Consider the following 24,756-nt stretch of genomic DNA (forward strand, 5'->3'; position numbering starts at 1 on the left):
AAAAAAGGGGAGCTCAAAGGATTGTGCAGGAGAATTCCAGGGTTGGCACACTGAGTAGCACTTTTAATAAATATTGGGGATGAAATGTCAACACAGCTTCGGTTCTCAGTCATGCAGTTAACTGCATAAAATGTTTGTTGGAGGTGCAACTCCCGAGAAAGACTCCCGTCCGAGTGACTTAGATCCTTTGCAGCTGAGCGCACAAAAATTATAGGTCTTTGCCATACCCATAGGGCACTGCTTCAGCCTCAGCCTGAAGAACATTTTGCTTGGAACATTTAGTGATGTCACTCCAGAAAGATAAACTAAAATCTGGCCCAGTAGGTTTCCTTCTGACTCAAGCAATGGTTGTCTGGATTAGAAGAGAGATAAAGCAATGTATTGTAGTATTTGATCTCATTGCCTTTCACTTCTCAAAGCCTTGGAGATGTTGCATGATGTGCAGTGATTGATGTGCTGTTTCTTAAAGCACTGGCTAGATGAATTAAGGGAGAGAGACATAAATAACTTCTGATGTATGAATATACTGTGTGAGATTGAAAGTAAATAGTCAGTGCTAGCCATGAGTAATCTAATCTTCCTTTGCAATAAAACATGAATCAAATTTACTACAGGAATATGTAATTCCTAGAAAACTTTCCGTTTAATCCATTACAAATCCTCCAGTATCAGGTCTGGACACTTACCAGTTCTGGTAATTGAAGATTATAAGGAATATAGAGGGTGATTTTCTATATGCTCCTATCATTATAATTTAGTTCTCTTATCAGTCATGGCATAAGGTAAAAAAGTCCACTTCTTGGTTTAAATAATCCACTGCTATAAGATTGTGGAAGGGAACCAAGATACAAATAACTGTTCTAAGAATAAATGCAAGGTTAGTGCAGCCTATATTGATCCATTTTTGTTCTATCTTGTGGCTTGTACCTTTTGGAATTTTGGAATAATTGCCATTTGCTGAGTGAAAACTACTTCAGTAATAGAAAATGGTATCTGTTGAACACCTATTCTTATATCTGTACTGTGAGAAAACATAGTTTTACTAACCCACCCACACCGCCCTTACTGCAATGCAATGTTTCACAAGAATTCAGATATAAAGGTTTACACAATACAAATGGAAAATATAAGCCTGGCTCACAAAGCTGCCTTCATATGCATACACCATTTCTCTGCAGATACTATATGCCCAATATGGAAGATCATCGTGGGCTCCTTTTGGACAGATCAGGGATTATTCAGGTTGCCAGCCCAGCTCTGGCTCCTGAGGGGAGCTTTAGGGGCCAGACACTTGCAAATAGGCATCATTCTGATGCTGCACTTTCAGGGCAAACCTGGAAGTTATATCGTTGTGTCAGCATGAAGCTCTAGGATTCGCCCCAAACTCTACGTTTTCCTCGATGGCAGATGTTGTGGCATTGGTGTAATGCCTGTTCCTCCATGTTTTTACCTGCAAAGCTCTGACTGCCAGAGGAGCACTAAGGCTCCCTGGCACCCCTAGTGATCTTTGAGATGTTTTCTCCTTAGAAAAGGTAAAAATATAATGCTAAATGAGGTTCACAATCCCATAAACATTTCTGTAGCACTGTATCTTGCAGGCTTGAATCCACCAAAGGATTTCTGCAGACGGAAGGGGGGGGGGGATTTTCCTGATATCCATATCCACAGACCTTTGACTCCTCCTTTCTATTAGTCACATGAAGATGGGGTCAGACTATTGCTCTGTCAAGGTTAATATTGACTAGTCTGACTGGCAATGGGTCTCCAGGGTCGCATGCCCAGGTCTTTCACGTCACTTGCCATTTGGTCGCTTTAACTGGAGATTCTAAGCAGGGCCAGTTCCAGGTTTTGGAGGGCTCTGGGCCTATTCCTTCTTGCCCAACCACCCATGTGCCTGTGCATCCTTCCTTTGCCTACTTGCAAGCGCTTCTACTTCCTGTAGTCATAGCTGCCTGCACACCCATTCCTTGATGGTGCTGGGTGGTTGGTGGCCCCTGTTTCGGCCACCAGGAGTGCTGATGCTTCATGCACCATGCACATGCCCTTCTCTAACCATTTGAGGTAGCATATACAGCTGAGATCAAAGGTGACAAGGTACTCGCAAGCTGGCAGAGGAAGGGTATGAGTGCAGGTATCAGAGAAAATGAGTGAGCAGCAAGTCAGCAGCAGTGGGCCACACCAGAAGCCAGGGGCCCTGGCAGCTGCCCCACCTCACTATGTGGTGATGCCAGTCCCAATACTAATGATAGAATATGGGATTTTCTGAGTGCAAAGATGATGCTCTGCCAGTGAGACATCCCCTTGTTGACCTGCTTGCTAACAATAGGGAACAAAGGAAGACCCCTTGGTTGTCTTTCATCGGGCCAAAAAGGAATTTTGGGGGCTCCCTTCAGATTGTCATGGAAGAGGTTTTTCCCACCTGCTTCACATTTTTCTTGGAGGATGGTAATAATTCAGCATGGTCAAAGACTAGTTAGGCAATAAGTTGGAAAGCAAGATTTTTCCAGTTTTCTATGGTATATGTAGGTCAATTGGTATCCAAGACATCCAATGAAGCATCCAAGGATTAGTCTGTCTTTGATTGGAAAAGTCAGGTTGTTTGAGGAGGGTCCACCCACGGTACTGAGAAGCATCAACCAAGCCCTTTGTTGGGGCAGCAGATAGCAGGAGGGAGACAATCCACCTTTCAGTACTATTTCATTTTCAGGCTTTGATAAATGGACTCATCAGGAATGCTGGCCAAATTTGGACCCAGGGTAGCTTTTGCTGAAATACTGATAGACATGTAAGCTGCTTGTTAGATAGCAGCTTATATTTAAAAGTTAGGGTAGGAGATAGTTACTGGAAAGGCCTACTTGAAGAGGTCAAGAAAGCTCCCATTCTCCCGGCTTTCTGCAAACAATGCAAAACTGAATTATTCAAGAGGGCTTTTTTACTCAGATGGGAGGGCTGTATTGTGAGGTAGTTGTCTTCATTTCAGGTGCTGCAACATACAATGTACATTTTATGTTATCCAAACTATCTTGAAATCATTTAGAATCTAAATAGATGTAATACATTAGGTGGATGTGCATCTTGTCCCTTAGAGAGACCTAAAGCAACAATAATAGAATTAGGAAAAAACACAGAAGAACATACAGTAAATGAACGATTTGGTCTGTACATGACTGCATCTTACCTCAATTTCCTGATAGGAATTATTGATCATGGCTATCAACATGTTGAGGAGCACCACCACCATGGTGACATTATAAACTCCATAGAGCACATATCCAATGTTCTCAATAAACTTGTGATCATATTTCAGCACCACTGATATTACTTCAGACAAGCCAAATATGGACCAGAACAAGGTTTTAAAACTTTCTTCTACCCTAAAGACAAAAGTCATGTTAAGCCATAAATGTAACATATTTTTTATAATAATAAAAAAATTGTCTTTAAAGATTGTCATCTAGATCACTTAGCCAACTAATAAATGGCTGACATCACCAACTCTGATCTCACTAGCATTAATCTATATCTTTTATCTTAGCTTTAAAAGGTTCCATTTTTTTTAACTTCCCAGCAATTTTAATATTCCATGTCAAATCTGCTCTGTTTTCCTGTAACTTATTAGGATCTTTGTAGGACCAATCTTGGGTCAGTCACACACTATCAGTTCAATTCACCTCACAGTTGTGAGGGGGGTGGGGAACAGAGAATACTGTGAGCTGCTTTGGGTCCCCATTGGGGAAAAAGGCAGAGTATAAATGAAGTTAAAAATACAATAGTTGAATTGAAAATAATGAAACAATGGGATTTTGCAATGTAATTTTTCTTCAATTTTTTGTTTAGAGAGAAGAATTCCTCTGATATATCAATTAATCTGTTTAAGTTTAACTGTAGATAGTTTGTTGTGACTTGTATTTGTTTCTGTTATATGTTTATAAAAAAAGAAAAACTAACAATAGTGCTTCAGAGTATTCTACCACATCATGCAGAAAGAGAGGTTATTTTAGAAAGTTATGAAAAAGTGGCTTGTTGTATTTTAGATGAGACTTTCATTCAGTATGATAGATCAGCAACATAAACGGTATCATAGCCTAGGATATTACACTAGTATTCCTGGTGTTTTATACTTATGCCATAGCTATCAAAACAAATATTTACAACTCTATCATTATTAGGTTCTTAAGAATGATCCCTGACATTATTTTGGAAAAATTAGCAAAATACAACTACAAATTGATATTTGTCATAATGTTATCTATCCTGAGCCTGAAGTTATATGTAATACATACCACCATCCCAAACAGGCTTTCTCTAAGCCCGCTGTGCATTTGAGGTGCCTCAAAATAATTGCACATCAATAAAAAAATATTACATAACAGTACGTTTTATTGTTGGAAGGCATGAAGAATTATTGATTGCAAAAGCAAGTCTATTAACTGGAAAGTCAGAATTGCTAAACATTAAGACATAAAGGAAAATTTGTTGCATGATAATGGGAAAAGACAAGGAAAAGTTGCTTAGTTACATGATTCAAAAATCCATTTTCCATTGATGGGTTCTAAGTAGAGATGCTGAGTAAAGCCAAAAATAGCATGTTTGTAATGAATGTACAGTGCTTGTAATGCCCTTTTATATTTGGTGACATTGCCCTCAATTCTTCCTTCATTTGTAATTAATATGGGGATATATTTTGAGCAAATGTCCTGCTGTGCAGTTGACATTCAAGCCACTGAAATGTTAGCTACTTTTGTGCATGCTCAGCACTTCCTTGATTACTTTAAACTCTAGTGCGGTCTCATACATTTTCTATGAGAGACCCTGTCCTTTTCTGATAGCTGAAATTGACTTGTGTTTTTGAAAATTAAACTATTATTTACAAAAGAATGGCCTGTCTCTGTTTGTTCAACAATCTTAAGAACAGAGGAGTAAGTTATGAAAGTCACCATTTCATCGTCCTCTTCCACCTCTAGGAGCTAATCACTCCTAGCCTTTAGGAAGGTTGTTAAGGCCATGTTTTTCTGCAAAGATTTCTCCCGAAACATGGCTGCCGAGCTGGTAGTTTACTCTCTGACTGATTTTGATTTGAGTGTAGTAGCATCTTAAAGACCAATAACTGTTCCAAGATATAAAGTTTTGAAAGTCAAAGCTTCCTTCATTACAGCTTTGACTCTTGAAAGCGTATACCTTGGAAACCTTGTTGGTCTTTAAGGTGCTACTGGATTCGAGTGTTCTATTCCAGACCAACATGGCTAGCCGCCTGAAACTAACTGACTTTGATCTCTGTAGTTAACTTTTCTGTTGCTGTGATAAGACTTTCTTACTAGTTGTTAGCCGATAGCATGCTATTATAGATTCGTTGTTTTATCATTATTTTTAATTTGTCTGTTTTAAGCATGTGTGTCAGTGGCCTTGAGTTTTGTGGGAAAGTGAGATATAAACATTTTAGATATATAGAACATGCATTATAGATTTAATACAACACTCGAAAAGAAAGAACCACTATATAATACTTTTTCATTTTAATTAATTTTCATTTTAATTAATTAATGCATATATTTAATTAATTTGACTCCAGTTTTCAGGCTATGACTCTATTTTGCTTATGGCGGAGCTTTCCACCAGCACAAGAAGCCTTTGATTTGGAAGAAAAGACCTGTTTGGATGGCAGATGGCTCCTTGCACCATCAGTGGAACAGGTGTCTAGGATTCAGGCCTCTTACGTCTGAAAATGACAACATGGGGAATTTCTGATCTACTTTATAAATAAAATAAAATTAATTTTGCCAGTTACATTAGAATGTAGCAGTGATGAGAATTTTTCTATATGCTTTAGTGGTGATTGTGATAGGCAGATATCTTCTTTGCTGGGGATTAAGCATGCATTTATCCACTTTATGGAAATGGCAGAATGGGGGAAGTGATGTGAATGATTCAAATTTATCCAGTGAATTCAAGTCAGCAGCTATGTCTTGAAGCCTGCTGGCTGTGTCCATCCTCTGCTATATACGCTGCCTCTCTTACTATAATAAACCAGAATGCATCTGATTTCTTTTCCTTGCTACACATCACAAGATCAACAGAGGGCTTTATGCTCTTTCATCAAAGAATTAAAGTCATCAAAGAAATAAGTAATATGTGACAGTCAACCAAGCTTCATGTTGATTTATCTTGCTGCAGTAAACATTAGCGTTATTTGCAGCAGGGCAGATCAGTCATATACATTGGCCCTGCATAAGTTTTCCCTGATTGAGAAAGCTTATGGCAAAATTTTTCATGATGCACTTTTGACTCAAGAAGGCAGTAGTCTTGGGCTTGATTCATACATTAAAGAAAAAGTCATGGAACAAGACTTTGGGTATTTATCTTTCACAATGTTGTGCGTATGGGGAGGAAATCATGTTATTGAATGATTCCTCATGTCAAAAACTACCTATCTGCCACCTGATTACTGATCACTCTTCTTCAAAACACATTAAAAACAGTTGCAGTAGCAGTTCTCAAGTAGCAAAACTTCAAAGGAAAATTACAAATTGTGGTTGCTGAAATTGAGTTTATTTGCAAATTTGGAAGAATGGGGATCCCCCAGGGTTGAATCGGGATGTAGGATTTTTCTCGCAGTACAGATGCTGATCTTCTGCACTTTGCACTCCGCACACTCCAATTTATAATCCCCCTCCAACCCTCTTTCCTTTTCTCATTCCTCCTATCGGATGAAGGGAGCTTTAACTCCTTAGAGCTCATACCTTGGAAATCTAGCTGGTCTTTAAGGTGCTATTGGACCTGAGTGTTACTTTAAGAACAGTGTATTTAGGAACATACGCTCTGATGAATCAGATTGTGGTCCTTCTAGGCCAGCATCCAGTTTCACACAATGAAGAATGGAAATGCTATGCAACAATGTTGCATCAGAAAAATATGCCGAGAATTGCCATCTCACACACATTTCAGAATTAACATAGCTGATTGTTATGTAAAACCATAGAATCCAGGCAGGTGATTCCATAGGCTACTGACAAATTTGTGTGTGTTGAAGGCTACTTTTTTCCTATTCAAATGGATAATACTAACAAGTGAAGATACTAAATTTAAGCTGGCAAAATTGGCATTGTGCTCTGTTACTGTGGCCTTTTTATAGGCTACATTATTCATTCCTCATTTACTCATTGATCTTTAAACTATGATCCCTAGGCAGTCCATTTCCTAACCATGTCGGTTAATTAGCTTATATTTAAATTAGCTGTTAGATCTCCGTGAATTTTCTGCTGCTGTAGAATTCCATAGAATCCAAGGAATATATGTATTTAGCCCACTGGTTTAGTCAATAGGGGCAGAGTCAGTATATGTCAGCAGCATGGGAAGAGGCTGGTTGCGGGGAATCTTGATAAGATTTTCAGGGCTCTTATTAATATGCATAAGGTTATTGGACAACGTGGTATACAAAAATTAATTAGTAAAGGGGGGCTAAATGTAGTTTAATTAGTATTATTGTAGTAATTATATTGTTATTGCAGGGCTATATCGTTCAAAGATGCAGATTGGAGTCTGATTACTGTGCTATCCAGTTTGTTAGAACTGAATCCTATTGAATCCTATTGAAAGAACAGTAGATGAGAACAATCCTGCACCTTGCTGTGCTTGAGAAACAGGACTTCATTAGCCACAAAGTGTTGCAAGCAAGAGCCAAGTCCTTAATTGTACTCAGAAAGGCTATCTGTTGAATTTCTTATTCGCTGCTATTTTTATGCGTTCGCTCTATCAGTTTGTTGCATTGTTATTGATAATGGAAAGGATGAGTTAAAGAATTTTTTATTTTAAATCATTTTGTCTTGCAAGTTCTGTTCCTGAACCAGCCCCATGGAACCCACACAGAATGAGGTTATACATCCTCATAGCCCTTTTGAAAAATCAGCCTTTCTTACGAGTTGCTCAAGGCAACTTACATAGTTCTCCCACCTTCATTTTAGCCTCACAGTAAAAGCTTTTTGAGGTAGGTTAGGCTGAGAGTGATTGGCCCAAGATTATCCAATAAACAATGCTGAATGGGCATTTGAATCCATATCTCCCCGGTCATAGGGCAGTACCATAACCCTTACACCACCTTCTTCCCATTAGCGTCAGAATAGTGAAACATGGTTTTGAGAAAATGGAGGCGTAGAATAGTTTTGATCCACAGGAGAATGAGTAGTAATGTCTGAGAAGTAAAGGAAACTAATGGCTGTATCTTTAAAGGAGTGCAGGGTCCACTTCAGGTGGCGTACTTTTAAAAGAGGCCTTATGCACAATGCTCCAGGCCTTCAGATCTTCTTCTTTTGGGTAGAATTGCTACCATCTGGGGGACCTATCTTTTTGGTCCCAAATAACTTTCCTAGGCTTAATGAGGGAGGCCAAAGCTGACTGCTCCCTTAAACCTTAAATGGAATGTGTGCATATTAGACATTTGCGGCTATTAATATTACCGTACAACATACTAACTGAAAAGATATATGCAATACATAACTGTACAGGACATGTACTGTAGCAGCCTAAGAGGAAAGATAGTTCAGCCAAGAATTGTACTGAAAATACTCACGTTGTAAATGCTGGGTTATATTTCGCACCAAGGTAGTAAGAGTAAAGGTTGAACATTCCAATCATGAAGGCAAGAAATACCATGATGAAAATGACCATGAATTTGAAGATGTCTTTCACAGTCCTTCCCAAAGAGATCTGAAGAGGACCAAAACTTTCATTCGCTGGGAGAATGTATGCAATGCGGGAAAAGCTGAGTACCACAGCTATTGCATATAGTCCTTCTGATATGATCTGGGGGTCTGAGGGAAGCCACTTGCTCCTGGCTAAAATAAAACACAACATATGACAGGTATTACTGAATGTGACAAGAAAACATGTATCTAAGGAAATAATATCATATTGGGGAAAGGAATGAGAAAATGTTTGCTGTCACTGATGGATTTGCTAGATGCTACTGAATGTCATTGTTTTCCATTTTTCCTTTCCTCCTGCTCTCCAAGTTTTCATTGTCTTCTTACTTTCTTTCCTTTCCTTTCTAATGTAGGTTACCATGTCAAAATGGTGAGCCCCGAACAAGTAGCACTGCATTAGAGAACAGTGGATCAGTTCCTAAGGATGCACAAAGGGAAGGTACTCATGATGGCAAATCTCTCACTGCCTTCTCTCTCCCACAGCAGCACCCAGTGACTTCTCAAAAAAAGCATTGCTGGGGAGAATAACAGGATGCCCAATGGTCAAAAAGCCATAAAGTAGTTGGGCTGCAGTGAAGAGGAGTGAGGTGAAATTGCCATCAATGACTTCTCCAGAGGCTTGGGGAAAGACACATCACCATAAGTGAAGGCACTGCTAGTATAACCATGGAGTCCAACCCAATACAACTAAAATCAATATATGAGCAGTTGAAGCTGTATGAAACAAAGGCATCTACTGGAGCTAATTTGACTGGCCATACTTTATAATCACAAATTCACAATCACCTGACATGTCCCAATCTAATCTCATTAAGGAAAACGTTCCATGCATCACAAATAATGTGAGGTCCAGAGTGCTATCTGTTCATTTTCACTCAAAAGCTGTGGTATCACTAAACTGATCATCACTAACAAGGTATCATTTAGAAATCTAGGGAGCAGTGACAAAAACAAAGCAGTTCAGTTTCATATAGGTTGCATACAGATTTTCTAAAGACTCACAACATACTATAGAATCAAAGGCTGCCTTAAACAGGCGTGTTTATGACATCAGAGAAGATAAGCCAATGGCAGCCAAAGGGATGTAACAGATCTGCATCACCATGGCCACAGAGATCCATGGCTACTGTGACATCATAGCAAATCAGCCGTCAAGATAGAGGAAGAGATCACAGATTATTTATTTTTTAGCTCTTTATATCCCAGTTTTCCCCCAGTAGGAACCCAAAGTAACTTGCACAAGAATGATCCTGAGGTAGATTATGTTGAGAGAGATTAACAGGACAAAAGTCAACCAAAGATACAGTTACCAGGTATGTTATACAGTTACCAGGTATGTTACCAGGTACAGTTACCAGGTATGTTGAGAGAGATTAACAGGACCAAAGTCAACCAAAGACACAGTTACCAGGTAGCATTTAGCAACTAGAGGGAGAGTTGTGAGGGGGAGAGCAGCATCTCAGTAGAAAAATTAAAAAGAAAAATAAGGCCGTGTCTATTTAAAGGAAGCTCTTATCACAGAGTTCTGGCAATTCCTAGAGCTACCTAGAAGTATGGTAAGAATTTCTGGCTTCACCATACAGCATTTCCTTGAGCTACTGTATGTAACGTCCAAGTAGTTCTAGGAATTGTCAGAACTCTGTCGTAAGAACTTCCTGTAAGTAGATAAGGCCTTATTTTTCTTTTTAATTTTTCTCCTGCCACTGCTTCAAGTAGCAGCAAGCAATGAGAACTGGGGGCTTGTCAGCCCTACCCAGAAAGCTTCCATGGCAGACTAGGGATTCAAACCTTGGTCACCTAAAATCCCACACAGTGATACCCACCGTGGTGTCCATGGACACCAATCCTGGCTTTGATCAATCTCACTGAAGTAGGAAGAGCATCAGAAGAGCCCAGGACTTTGTGTCTGCAGGGAACACCCTATTGGAAATAAAGGTCTTTGTCATAGATGCTTGGCTTGGAACTTCTCATTTTTTTGTGATTGGCCAAGCCCCTCATACCCTTTTGTAACTGTAAAGTTAGTGTAAGATTCAACACGATTAGGGAAACTGTAAGGTTCAACAAGGTTAGGGCCACCTGCACTAACCACTATAAATACTAGCTTGCAATAAAAATGGCAAGAATGCAAGGAAAGTTCATCATAACACCTAGCTTGTCATGCTCATAGGACCTTGGCTAGTTTTCTACTTTTATGGAAACATTTTAAAATCTCTGTCTTTGTACAAAGAATAAATTCAGTGACTTGAGTCATAAGGCCTTTTTGGCTGGCTGCAGGTTGTACTTCAAAGTTACTCCACAAGATGGAGCTCCTTACTCTGAAATATGAAAGAAGTTACAATTTGTAAGCAGCATCCAGACCCATATCCTGACTGGTGACTGACTTGCCACACATGTGGAAGAAGTTTATCTCCAGACATTTCATATATTTCTGCCTGACTCAGTATCCAGTTAATACAATTCACTATTGCTCTCTTAGCTTCGGGTAATGCACAATATATCACATCACCTTGCCAATCTTTATTTTTTGCAAGTAATAGAGAAATAATCTTAAATAAACCTTGTTGTCTCTTTGTAAACCAAGCACCTTTCAAACATGCATTAGTAAATTGTCTGATCCTTGCAATACTATTTATATGTTTTGGCACTAAATACATATTACCATAGATTTTTGTTATTTTTTAAAATCATACGGGGTTCACAGATGCATCAGCAGATGACATTGCAGCCAGACGGCAAGGCTGGGGCAGAGGGCAGTCCATTCATCCATGGTGCAGGTGAGGAGGAGTGGGGTAGAGTGTAAGAGAGGCCTGGCTCCTCTCCAGCAGCCTGCATGATCCTGTTGGGCAGCAGAAATGAACCCTCCCTCCCTAGGTGCCAGCTGTGGCTAGGGTGGCTTGTAACAACTTGGCAGCCATTTTGAGACGTTGGGCTGAGTTTACTGGGGTGAGTTGTGCTGACTGGGAGGCTAATCTCCCTTTTCAGGGTCCCCTTAAGGGATCTGGGGAAAACCAAAGGGTACATGCATGGGCTGGCTGTTGCCTAGCAAGCGGGCTGGGGAATACATGCCATCGAGTAGCAGAGGGACATTTGATGTAGTGGATCTGTTTCCTCATGCTGTGCCAGTGCTCCAATGGCTGTAATCAATAAAGTTGTGTCCTGTTTAATCAAAGACTATGTGTTGTGCATTCTTTGCCTGGGCACCAGCCTCACCATTAGCTTATATGAACGCAACATCAGTATATGATAAGAAAAAAGCATATATGTGACAGCAATTCATCAAAGAAAAACTAAGAATAGGTAAAGAGTTACTTGGTTCTGTTCTGAGATGTTAAATAGTCTAAAATGGACTGCAGAAGCTGAAATGGATTCTTCATTCACTACAGGCATAGGCAAAGCTGTGCGGGGCCTCTTTCAGCTACAGAGCAGGGGCAGTTGGAAATTAGCACAGCCCAGGGATGGTTGCGCCAGATCCCTTTCCTCCTATTCAGGAGTAGTACGTTTTAGTCCCAGCTTTCATTATGAGGGGCAATTTGCAACAGAGAAGCAATAATGGAAGGGATGCTTTAAGTAGACTGAATCACATCAGATGAGTATATCCTTCCTGATCTGTATTTTTTGCAAGTTACTGAAAATAGTCCTAAACAAACCTTTGTTCCCTCTGCTCTCTACTTTGCCTCTGCAAACTCTCTTGCACTTGTTTGTCCTCAGCTGTGGTTGAAGATATATATTTACTGAGTCCTGAGGGGAAGTGATTAGAAGGATGGAATACAGAGGAAAATGTCATTTTGTGCTCCAAAATAGAAGAACAATTTTGCCCCTCCCATCCCTTGAATAAAGTAAAATTCTGAGAGGTGAAGCAACCAGGCCGCTTTGTGCAACCTACCCACTGCATTGTCAAAGGAATAGGGCATTTAAATCCAATTAGCTCCTTCTTGATTGGCATTTGCCTGACGTGTCCCCCACCCTTCACAGTAGGGGTGCCATTCCTCTGCCTGAGGCGGGAGATCCCCTGCTTCCCCCGTCCGCCTGCTCCCAGTTACTTGGCCGGGGGGGGGGAGCGTGCTTCCCGGGGCACCTCCCCCCATGCGGCATGGTGTGCCCTGTGCTCTCAGCAGCCTGATTCGCACCCTGCAGCAGGCCCATTCGGCCCCCTGGTTAGTGCAGGGGCGCTCCCAGGTTGCCCCTTGGACCTGTGCAATGACGTCATTTCCCAGAAGTGTCATCATTGCATCAGTCCAAGCTGAGTATTGAACATTCAGCAGGTGGCAGTTCATGTTAGAGTTAGCTGAATGTCTTACTTTTTAGTAATATGGAGGAACGCAGCTTTAGCAACATATCATATCCCATTTTTTTAATATTATTTCAGGCTCAAAATATCAATATGTTTTTTACTCTGGAAAAACGGCAGATTCCAGATCAGGGCAAACTGGATATTACTGAGATGAATAAACTGATCTTTGAAAGAAGAAATATGCTGCTTTTTTCTCCAGCAAAGAACCTTAACTTGAAAGAGCAGACAACATTAAGTAAGACTATCTTACCATATGTAAAGTAGGCAACATTAGAAGGAAGAGTGACACTGTTGAGGTCGTCATCTTGAACATGTTCATCCACATAATGTTGTGCTTCAGTTGCTTTGAGAAAAGCCATGAATCTGGCAGTGAAAGAAGCCACAAAGATGGATAACATCCCAAAATCCAATAGATTCCAAAGATGCATGACATATTCACGGGGGCCTTCTTCCCAGATTTCTTTGCACTCAGACCATATCATGCCTATGAGAGCACAAAAACCATTATTGTATAACTTGTTCAAAATTATCAATCACACATTGTGCATCTCCAAATGCCAAACACTAAACTTACTGTTTACCATTCTCCCCAAATTAGCATACAACATCCACTGGCCCCAGTAAAAGGGCTGAGTAGGTTGCAAAGGTGCAGTATATCAGAGGAGTCAATGTACAGTTTAAAGGATCAAGTCATGATGAAATTTTTCCACCCCAAGTTAAGTTTGCAGATCCAAAAGATCATTCTTGGATTTTCACTCTGTGCAGGCATAGAAGCTATAAGGCAACTCCTTGCTGGTTAGCAGAAGGAACGTTGGGTGGCGGCGGGGGGAGGGGGATAAGTAGGAATCACCTCCCTAGCACTGAGCCATCCAGTACCATAGAAATGCACATGGCCTTGGCCAGACAATGGCCAGCCCTGAGTTATCCCTATGCCATAGAGTCTCATGAGGCCAAGATGAAAGAGAAACTACTGCCAGACAAGAAGAGCAGAGGAGTCTGCTGAGTTGTGAAGAATGGCAGAAAATAAAACTTCACAGATTGTTGAAGAAGTGGCCATTTTACACACATTCAGGAGGAGAAAGGGAGTCCACCTTAGCTCAAGACAGCAGTCATGAGCATGTGGTCCTGAAAAAGCAAGGGATGATCCATGAATACTGAATACTTTTAATTTATTTAATAAACTTATTCATCTTAAAGGCTGTCAAACTGATCTCTGTGAACTATGTTAACCCCCAATCAGTCCACATTTATCAGGAGTAGAAAAAGTGAGAGAGACCCATAATCAGTTAAAACATTTGACGTACCACTCTTTTATAGGCACAACTGACTTTATAAAGAGTTTCCATTGAACTAAAACAGTAACACTCCTAAACTCTTTCAATGAAACATATATTCTTACAGCAAAAGCTAAATTAGGTCTCTTGCATTGCTGAATACCTTGGCCGTTTTCACACTGCTTACCGGCCACGGAACGTCTCTCTGAGCTCCTGGAACCACAGCGTCTTCCTGGCATGATTTTGCACGAAATTGCACCAGGAAGATGCTGTCATTCTGGGAGCTTGGCGCAACGTTCCATGGCCAGTTAACAGTGTGAAAACGGCCCTTGTTTAGTAGGCAGGGCAATGGCTCTCACAGAAAGTTAAATTTCAGGTATCACTTCAAGGCCCTTGGTGGAATTTAAAATATCCTTTAAAATATCAACCATAATTTTTTTCAGAAAAAAAGATTTTTTTTTCATCTTTGGGAGAAAAAAAAACAACTTGTTGTATCTGAATGGTGACATTTTTAAGAAAAATATTTTTTAGGAGACAAATCTCTCTGAAACTAATATGAGAGAACTGCAGTTCTGAGGAGCTGTGTAGGTTTGGATGAAATTTGGTGGTTTGATACCATCTGGAAGAAAGTAACTTCTACTTCCTGGCAAAGATTGCTGCACCTTGCTAAGCTCTGAACTAGGGATGTGCAATTCAGGTTCAGTATTCGGTAAAAATTACCGAATTTTACCCGATTCTGTAAGATTTGGTATTACTGAACTTAAATCTGTATTACTGATTGTGACTGAATCCTGCTGCCCAGTGAGTAGAGCAGATTCCTGGCTGCTTCCTGGTTTGAGACTCACTGGATTTTTCTCTCTTTGGGGGGAAGGGGTTGGCCTGGTGTCTGAGAGGGATAGGGATGGTGTGCGTTATGTGTCATCAAGTCGCCGCCGTCCCTGTGAAGGAAAGCCCTCCAAAACGTCCGCTCGTTAACAGACTTGCTCAGATCCTGCAAACTGGAGGACACGGCTTTTTTACTGAGTCAAACCATCTCATTTTAGGTCTTCCTGTTTTCCTACTGCCTTCCACTTTTCCTAGCATTATTGACTTTTCCAGAGACTTTTGTCTTCTCATGATGTGGCCAAAGTACGATAGCCACAGTTTTGTCATTTTAGTTTCTGATCTAGTACCCACTTGTTTGTGGGCAGCAAAGATTGGCAGCATATATTGGCAGCAGTGCATAGCTGATCATTACTAGCTTCAGTGACAAAGGTCAATCAAGGAGCTCAGAAACGACTGTAAGGTATAACTCAGCAGCTACTCCATCCCTACCAAAACCACCCACTTTTCACAGTAGAAACCTACATGGAGGTACTCCAACCCCCCTGAAACCAGCTTAGATTTTTTGATCACTAAAAAATCTAAAATGAGGACATTTTTCATACCAAACGTCAGTTTTCACATACTGATTCATTTCTTCAATTCAACTAATATTATTTACTTACGTAGATTACTGAAATAATTCTAAATGAGGAACTTGAATTTGTCATTGCAATATAATTGAAAAACAGAGGCAAAGCAAAGTACAGCAGGATATAAATGTTCTATGTTCCATCTAGAACTCAGGAAGTTGGCATAGGATGTGGGAGTTTTTTGGAGAACAGAGGCAAACCCAGAACATCTCCCCTGAGAATGGAAACAATTTGATCTGAATGTTTTCTTTACCTGTTGTGTACCTGTGGTCTATAAAAAGCACCCTTGCTCAAAATACTCATCTCCCTGAATACATTTAAATATGATTTAAAAAAATAAATAATTCATGGTGTCATTCATGAATTTTTTACACTTAAGTCACTTACTCACTTTTGAAAATCTAATATCCTACATTGGATTCCCCTTAATACATTTTCATCTGGGTTTCCAAAAAGCTAGGCAGATTCTCATTCATATATTAAATTATAAATTATCAGATTCAGAGTAAATCAAGTCTACTATCTGAAGGTGATTGTCAGCTTTTGCAAAATTCAAAATCCAAAACATACTTGCATGAGAATGTTTCTTGGTCCTTTTCTGTTCACACAAACATCTTGCACTGTGGCAGTCCAGGAAAAAGCCAGTCCATGCCAACTTCCTGCCATGTCAACTGTGCCAAGCCAGTTTTAGTCATCACATGCAGGATTCATTGCTATCTGGTTTTTGTCTCACTGATACAAATGCTTGGTAAGTGACAGTGTGGTGTGCCAAAAGAGAACACTGGGATGATTTGGGCACATGCCAGCGGATTCTAATGATTGTTTCATTGTGTGTGTGGATACTGGAAAAAGTCAGCACATCATGGGCATTCACCCCACCCATGTTTGTCACATGCTTAGATGTTTGTGACAATTAGTTAATTAAAACATTTTTATTCTGCCTTTATCCACATAACAGGATGAGTCAGGTTGGTGTTTCTCTGACCTGACATGCAACACATGTAACGATTAGTTTTGCTCTAAACATAACCAAAGGAAAGCTTTCATGACATGCTCATGTCATGAAGGGCTTTGTAGTTAAGAATCAACACCTTGAACTGGACCCATAAACAAATGGGCAACTGGTGTAAAAACCTTAAAATTGGCATAATATATGTGAAGTGGTTTAATCTAGATGATAAACCAGCTGCCTCATGTTGCAGCTGTAATCAGGATAATGAAGAGTGTTGTAGTATTTTGGAATATATACCTATTGTAGGAATGGTTACTACATGGAATATTTCATTACATTATCTCATAATTTTGAATGGCATTAGGACTATGAAGCTAGTATGCGAATAAAAAGGTGGCTCTGATCTTCGTAGTGAGAATTTCTACATATTTTTTTTAAAAAAATATTTGTATACAACCTTTCTACCTAAAAGTGTCCCCGAGGTGGTGGACATTAAAAAAAACAGTTTTAAACAATTTAAATTTAATACAATATTTAAAATAGTATAAAAACAATTCAATACATTTATGTACGAACACAAAAAAAAACAAGGAACAGAAAGGAGGACCAATAACAGTTATTGGGGGTATACCAGACAAAACGAAATGTCTTCACCCACTGGTGGAAGACAATGATAGAGGGAAACAGGCAACTCTCCCTGGAAAGCAAGTTCAAACATTTCAGTGCCGCATCTCAGAAGGCCCTTTCTCAGATTGTCACCTGTCTAGCCTCACATGATGGGGTCACTTGAAACAAGGTCTTCAAAGATGACCGGAGGGAACAGATAGGTTCATATGGGAGAAGGAGGTCTTTAAGGTATGCTGGTTCCAAGCCATATAGGACTTTAAAAGGTCAATACCAGGACTTTGAATTGGTGAGCATACATGTTATGGTCATGGTGAGAAACATTTGCCACTGAAAACATTCTCGGCAGATTTCCTGTAAAAAACTTTACATGAGGTCCAGCTTTTAACCACTTTGTATATGTTTGCACACCCACACACCCACACACTAGTCCATTCTTCAGAATTCTCTTTATCAATGTGGTCCCTGTAAAGTTTCAGATTATTGCCATGCCACTTACCTAGGACCCATTTCATTATTAGCATTTCTGTCCATGAGAACTGAGTTGTTTTTACTCTAAATATTTGTTTGGGATGATCCATGGCAGTTTCATTGGGAAGAAGTTTTACTCCTTCAAATCGGTCTGAAGCATTCACTACTAACAGCCCAAGAAAAATTGTAAAAGAAACGGCATGTGCCACAAACTTCATGAAGGGGCTCCGGAGTGTCTGTCCGAGCTGAAAATCAAACATACACAAGCTGTAATATTTTCATCCTTTAGCTTTTAAAAATTCTGAATCTTCATTGTGTGATAATCTTCAAGCTATTTTTTTCTGTTTATAAATGAGAGACACAATTAAAACAATGTAACAATGCAACCATAAGCAGAGTAACTCCATTCTATTTATTTCCGTGGGTTTAGAGAGCAATATTTTATTTTTTTAAAATAAAACATTTATTTTCCACCTTTCCACATAGCTCAAGGTAGCTTATAATACATAATTTAAAACATCCAAGTAGGAGTAAAATCTCAGTTTACCCCAGCCTAATAAAATGCCTACCACTTACACTCCATTAAAATATCTAGGAATAAAATATTCCTACAGTGTCTCAAAAGTTTTCAAGGATGGTTTCCCCTCCACCTCATAGGGACCCCATTACATAAAGTAGGAACAACGACAGAGAAAGCACAGACCCTAGTTGATGCTAGATGGGTCACCTTTTGTGAGGGAACACCCAGATGAAGGCAAGGGAAGACCATAGCTGGCATGCAGGGGCAAACAAGGAGATTTCATTTTTTAGATATTTAGGTCCCAGGCCATGAAGAGTAAGCCTTCATGTTAAGCTTTCTAATATTATCCCATTAATGGCATTTCTGTTTTGTCCTGAATGGTAAGAATGACCCCCCAGAAATTGTTGAAGGCTTTCACGGCCGGAGAACGATGGTTGTTGTGGGTTTTCCGGGCTGTATTGCCGTGGTCTTGGCATTGTAGTTCCTGATGTTTCGCCAGCAGCTGTGGCTGTCACAGTGACACTGAGAGATCTCTGTCTTTTGGTGCTACACCTCTGAAGATGCCAGCCACAGCTGCTGGCGAAACATCAGGAACTACAATGCCAAGACCACGGCAATACAGCCCAGAAAACCCACAACAACCACCCCCCAGAAAGATTTACTTATAAACAGTTATATCTCAAGTATATATCAGAGGTTCACTAGAAATGCTAAATGCTAGACATTTTTTATACTCTGCCAAACTCCTATACTGGAAAAGAGCTTGACTGGAAGAAAGGTTCTTGGGGAAGGGAACTATAGGAAGATAAGTAGCAGGCTGGTGTAGGGGGAGGTATTTTGCCCCACATACACTTATTGCTCTTAGAATTCTTTCTATGTGATTGGGATAGATCCAGATTTAAGTGCATGGATCTATGGCTGTCTCATTTAGTTTGGCGCTAGGCCACTGCTTACATTTCTACATCCTAAAAGCTATTCATTATGAAACAGAATTTTAGAGTTTCAACTGTGCCAAGAATCTCTAGCAATAGCAGAAATGTTCTCTAAAGAATATGAGTATTACATTTTTAAGATTATAAATAAATGTATAGGTGGGCCAGATATTGAAAAACGTAGATGACATCAAAAGCCTGAAATGATTTTCTCCAAATGTAAGAGCAAATCCTGTAATCTTTATCCCAGTTTTTCCTAGTGCTTCTGTACTCACTTTAATCATATATACCTAGGTTCCTTTGAAGTCAGAGGGTATCTTTCAAGTTTAAAAAAACACACACATGCTTTTTATAAAATCCTAATCTCAACTTCCATAGTAGTAGTGTAGTAAACTGTTGAAACGTCAATATAATGTTAAGCATTTTTTTTAGTAGGCACCTCAACACAAAGGTCAAAATACTTATGTTTGGACATTTTTATCTTGATATTCTTAGTCCTTGCCCTACCAATGGTGTAATGTATGGTGAGCAACAAAGGGCTTTGCTACTTCCTTCTTTCCACCTTCATAACATTATAACATTTGATTTATATACTGCCCTTCAGGACAACTTAACACCAACTCAGAGTGGTTTACAAATTATGCTGTTATCTCCACAACAACAATTACCCTGTGAGGTGGGTGGTGCTGAGAGAGCTGGGCTACAAATGAGGATAACATGGAGGAAAGGAGAACATAGTAAGCCACTTTGGATCCCCATTGTGGAGGAAAGTGGGCTACAAATGAACAATATATGGGGTAACCCAGCTAGGTTTTTATAGTTTGGGGACTTGCCATAGGAGTTACAGATGGTTATTCTGAAGATTATGGTATCTATAACAAATCTGTGGTCAAGGGGGCAGCTTATTTCTATGTACAGTTATAATAATTACTGGTATACCTGACTGAGGCTCTTAAAGTTTATGTAGGGCAGAGGGAATGAGAAGCTAACCCCCCAGCATGAAAATGGTCTTCTGTTTTTGCAGTTTCACTTCTGGGCTGTTAATTTATTCTGTGCTACGCAGAGCTGGGTTGTTAATTCAGAATTAAAGTTCTCACTCTTTCGGGATCAAGGGAAGACTCCATGGCTGTGGGACTGAGTTTCTTGGGGTAGAGATTGAAAGAAGTGTTCATTATTTTGCTTTCTTCTGTAGGACTAGATTTTGGTCTCTCCTGGCAGTATGATTCCAAATAAAGAAAACTATGGAGACTGACATGGATGGTCCAGGCTAGCTTGATCTTGTTGGATCTCAGAAGTTTAGGAGGGTTGGACTTGATTAGTAATTGGATGGGAAACCACCAAGGAAGACCAGGGTCATGATGCAGACCATGGCAAACCACCTCTATTAGACTCTTGCCTTGAAAGCACCAGCAGGGGTTGCAATAAGTTGTCTGCAACTTGACGGTGCTTGACACACACACATGAAGCCAATATGGCATGATCTCATCTGGATTTCATAAAAATACTAGGTATGATCCAACCAAATTTAAGTGCCTTTAAGTTCCATTAATTTCAGCTGGGATCATCCAACACAATCTCACTGAAATTAATGAGATTTAAGTGCTTAGGTTTTGCTGACATTCACTGTAACACTCAGGAAAAGAAATCTCAGCTGAAAATTGCAATACTGATAGCCATGTTCTCTGAAACAATTTCTGAAAAAGCCAACCTCTGTCTGAAGGGCTAATGAATTACACCTTGGCTCACAGTTCTTAGAGCCTTTCTAGCCAATCTATGCTGGCACAGTTCTAAAAATCTGCTCCAGCATTTTCCTGTAACATAACAACCCCAATGACTTGCAATGTTGCTAGCATGTCATGACATTTCTCAACATCATTACAAAATTCTTCTTTGCAATACTTATTTAAGCATTTATTTGCAGAAGCAACAGATCTCTGAAGGGTGACATTAAACATATAGAAATCCAGGACTTGTGCAATTAGAATAGCACAGCCATTATTACTGAAATGAACTTGACCCAGTGTAAAAGCAAATGAACTTTTGTTAATATCATTTCCCTTCTCCTCTGATGTCAGAAATTCCATATTCAATTTGTGTTACATCAATATTTTATGTTCTCTGTCACTGATGAAAGCTATAGAATTCTTCCTAGGAGTGATATCTTTCAAACCTTCATAAAAATATCATTTATAACTAGATAAATAATACAGATCTTCAGAAGCTCTGAATCATCTAAAAAAAAAAACCTTGGGGAGTTGGATCTGTTCTTTAAAATTTCTCAGCTGATGCTCTGCCTCTGCCATGGGGTCATGAGACTTTACCATGTTTTTACCACTGCCTTTATTTCAAGAAGCCACTTTTATACATGTATGTGTGTTCGGTAGGAGTACAAGCCTAGGATCTGGGAGACCAGGTTCTAATCCTCAGTCAGCCATAGAAGGTAGCTGGGTGACCATGGGCCAATCTTATACTGTCTACCTAACCTGTTTCACAGGGTCGTTGTAAGGATAACATGGAGAAGGGGAGAATAAGCCATTTTGGGTCTCTATTGGGAAAATTGGGGTATAAGTAAAGTTCATAATAGTAATCATGTGTATAGCACATTTAAGATGCTGGCAACCAGGAAAGTTGATAGAGGTAACACTAGAGGGTCAACAGAAAAATATAGGAGGAAGTTGGGTCTTACAGTGGCATCATCATTGGCAACTTCCACAGGCAGCTGACGCCTAAAATGTACTGTATGGGAAAATAAAAATGGTGCCAATGAGGCCTAAGAGGCAATGTGTATTTGTCAGGAAGCAACCAACCATACAGTTGATCTAATTTGGAGATCTCTTCCTGCATCTTGAACTGCAACACCCTAGTCCCAAGCCGGACTCCCATTCTGCATGTTATTACCTACATTCTTATTTCTTTTAAAACTGACACGTGATCATTCCTATCTAGTCTCAGTTCAGACATACACAAAACCATGATTTCATTACACTCAATATGGTTAGCATGACTGTATGAATGGGGACTTCTTCACTAAGTATGATTAATTGGAGTCCAACAAACCACGGTCTGAAACTATAATTTGAAATTGATTGACTAACCACATTTAGCCTTAACTATGGTTTCACATGACACATAAAAACAGACATCTTGGCTTAATTCTGGCTTGTTCCCTGACTCTGCCTTCATACACTCCCTGGCTACAGAAACACCTGGCTAGAGTGAAGGAAATGAAACCTGCTTAGTCAAGACCAGCTAGGAGCTGAGTGATAGTCTGAGAGCTGAATTTCATAAATTAAAAATAAATCATGGGTGCTCATTACGTCTGAACTAACTCCGAGATGGAGGCAAGTTTTGTAGAAAAGCTTGATGAATGTGAAATAGACCAAAGGGTTTATTCAACTTAAAAAAAAAGCAAAAACACAACATGGGTTGGATCCTGTAACTCGTTTCTGCTAAGTTCAAGGGAGAAAGACTCCAATGGAGAATGGCTTTTTCTGAGGAAAATTAATTTCCAAAGAGTGTTTGTGTTAGTCTGTCATAACAAAATAAAATAGAAATCAAGTGTCATCTTTAAAACTAACCATGTTTATTCCAGCTTAAGTTTTAGTGAGTTAAAACATATTTTGTCTGATGAAGAAAAGCTTCCTTGAATGGAGAAAAATCTTTCTTGAAGGTAGTCTTTCTCTATTGGAAGAATATTTGATGGAAGGGAGTCATAGGATAGTAACATCTTTATTTACTTAGGAGCATTTTTATGAAAGAGGTCATTATAAATTCTATAGCTTGCCTTATCTGTTCAGCGCACTTTCTGGAAGGCTAGCTTATTACAGACTAGTCTTTTAAAACTGGCTACTATAGTGTCTACAATTTAAAGTGCATTGTAAGATCAAAGGAAGTCTCCCTCCCCACATAAATTTGAAGTACTTGGAAGAAAACATTTTAAATGTTTAGCAAGCTGGTCATCTGTGGGACATTTTATTATGTTTAAGCATTTCTGAGGGTCCAACTAGATATGCAGGTTTTTAAAGAGTTGGGTCCAGGTTTCCCAAACCCAACTCACTTTCCCTGCAACCACACAGCAGCTGTGGGGAATGGCTGTTAAAAAATAAAAGAGAGCCCAAATGGCCTCAAAATGCCATAGCAGGGGGAGAAAGTACTTCTCCCTCCCCCCACAGACGTTTTCCAAAATAGCGAGTGGTGTGCGTGTGTGTCTGGTTTTGCTGCTCCACATGGAATATTCTCTGTGTGTGAAACAGTAAAAACAGTAGGAACCCCTTTGTGCTATTTTTAAATAGGGAAACAGCTTGGGGGGGGGGAGTCAGGAGCCCTTCCTCCCCCTGCAGTGGCATTCTGAGGCCGTTTGGACTTGCCTTTATTTTTTAATAGCCATTCTCTACAACTACTCTGTGGCTGCAGGGAACCCAAGTTGGGTATGGGGAACCTGGATCCAACTCTAAAAACTTGCATGTCTAATTTGATCCTAATTATTCATCCCTTGGCTCTAGATAGTCTTTTGGATGGAATTGTAAGACAAGTAGTTGTTCAATGAGAAATACTCTTTTTCTCAAAATAATGAGAGAGAGAGAGAGAGTCAGCATTGTTTTCAGCTCTGCTTCCAGGAACATATGAAACAATCATAAACTGAGTTCATCTAGCATAGAACTTTAGCAACAACTCGCCAGACTTTTTCTCATTCTTCAGCCTGTGATCCTTTAAATAGAGATGCCAAAGATTAATCCTTGATGGCAAGGAAAGCATAAGTTCTCTCTCTGAGCTCTCTTTCTAGATAGCACCCAGTTCTCTCTCCAAGTTTTCTTTCCCATAACTATAGAGCCTCCTTGGGTATTTGTTTTACCTGACATTAGTAGTAATCCTTCCTCTATTTACTTCATATTTTTGCTTTTCTCATTTGTCTCTAATTTTTTTTCTTTTCATTTTAATTCTTAGTACTTCCAAGAATGAATTTAGTTGGTCTTTTTTATCCCTCTACTATCCTGGCCTCCCCATGAGAAACCCTCAAGATTTTCTTCTAAATCTTGCACAATTTAACAAAACAATATTTACTGCCTTTCTTAGTCAAGACTTCTGACTTCATACCATGCCAATAGGATGTAAATAATGATAAACAAACATGCACCTTAACCAATCTGTACCTTGCTGCAGGGAGCTATCCAATATGCTATGGCGAGGAATGGAAGGCCTATGGAGACTCCAAAGACAGCCAAGAATTTCACAGCAATCGACTGTTGGCGTAAGCCTGAGAGATTTTCATACCACATGGTGAGCAACTGCTGCTGACAGTTGGGATGGGCAACAAACTGCAAGAGGAAAATATATGTAAGCAATGCCTGAAAGTTTACCAAGCACGCGGTGTGTCACCTCACTACACAGCCTTTCATGGAGACAGGTGGATGGTAGATCTGTGTTTGGCAGTCAAAAGGATACAAAGACGTAGCACACCTGTTAAATGTTTATCACTTATAGGGAAAGTGCAGACTAATGACTTGAAAAAATGACATGTTGGCATCATGCATACTCATCTTTT

General features: G+C 39.7%; 1 protein-coding gene across 1 annotated transcript in view; it reads right to left on the reverse strand.

Moving 5' to 3' along the window:
• TRPC7 (transient receptor potential cation channel subfamily C member 7) overlaps positions 1 to 24,756 on the reverse strand; it is a 174,589-nt gene that overhangs the window by 26,021 nt on the left and 123,812 nt on the right. The window contains exons 4-8 of the mRNA XM_054976355.1: positions 24,365 to 24,529; positions 17,791 to 18,007; positions 13,238 to 13,471; positions 8,564 to 8,828; positions 3,179 to 3,374 (exon numbers count right to left, since the gene is read on the reverse strand). Coding sequence (XP_054832330.1) covers positions 3,179 to 3,374; positions 8,564 to 8,828; positions 13,238 to 13,471; positions 17,791 to 18,007; positions 24,365 to 24,529 — 1,077 coding nt within the window. The remainder of the gene's footprint in view (positions 1 to 3,178; positions 3,375 to 8,563; positions 8,829 to 13,237; positions 13,472 to 17,790; positions 18,008 to 24,364; positions 24,530 to 24,756) is intronic.

This window comes from Eublepharis macularius, chromosome 4 (assembly GCF_028583425.1).
Source record: "Eublepharis macularius isolate TG4126 chromosome 4, MPM_Emac_v1.0, whole genome shotgun sequence".
In the NCBI taxonomy this organism is placed as follows: Eukaryota; Metazoa; Chordata; class Lepidosauria; order Squamata; family Eublepharidae; genus Eublepharis; species Eublepharis macularius.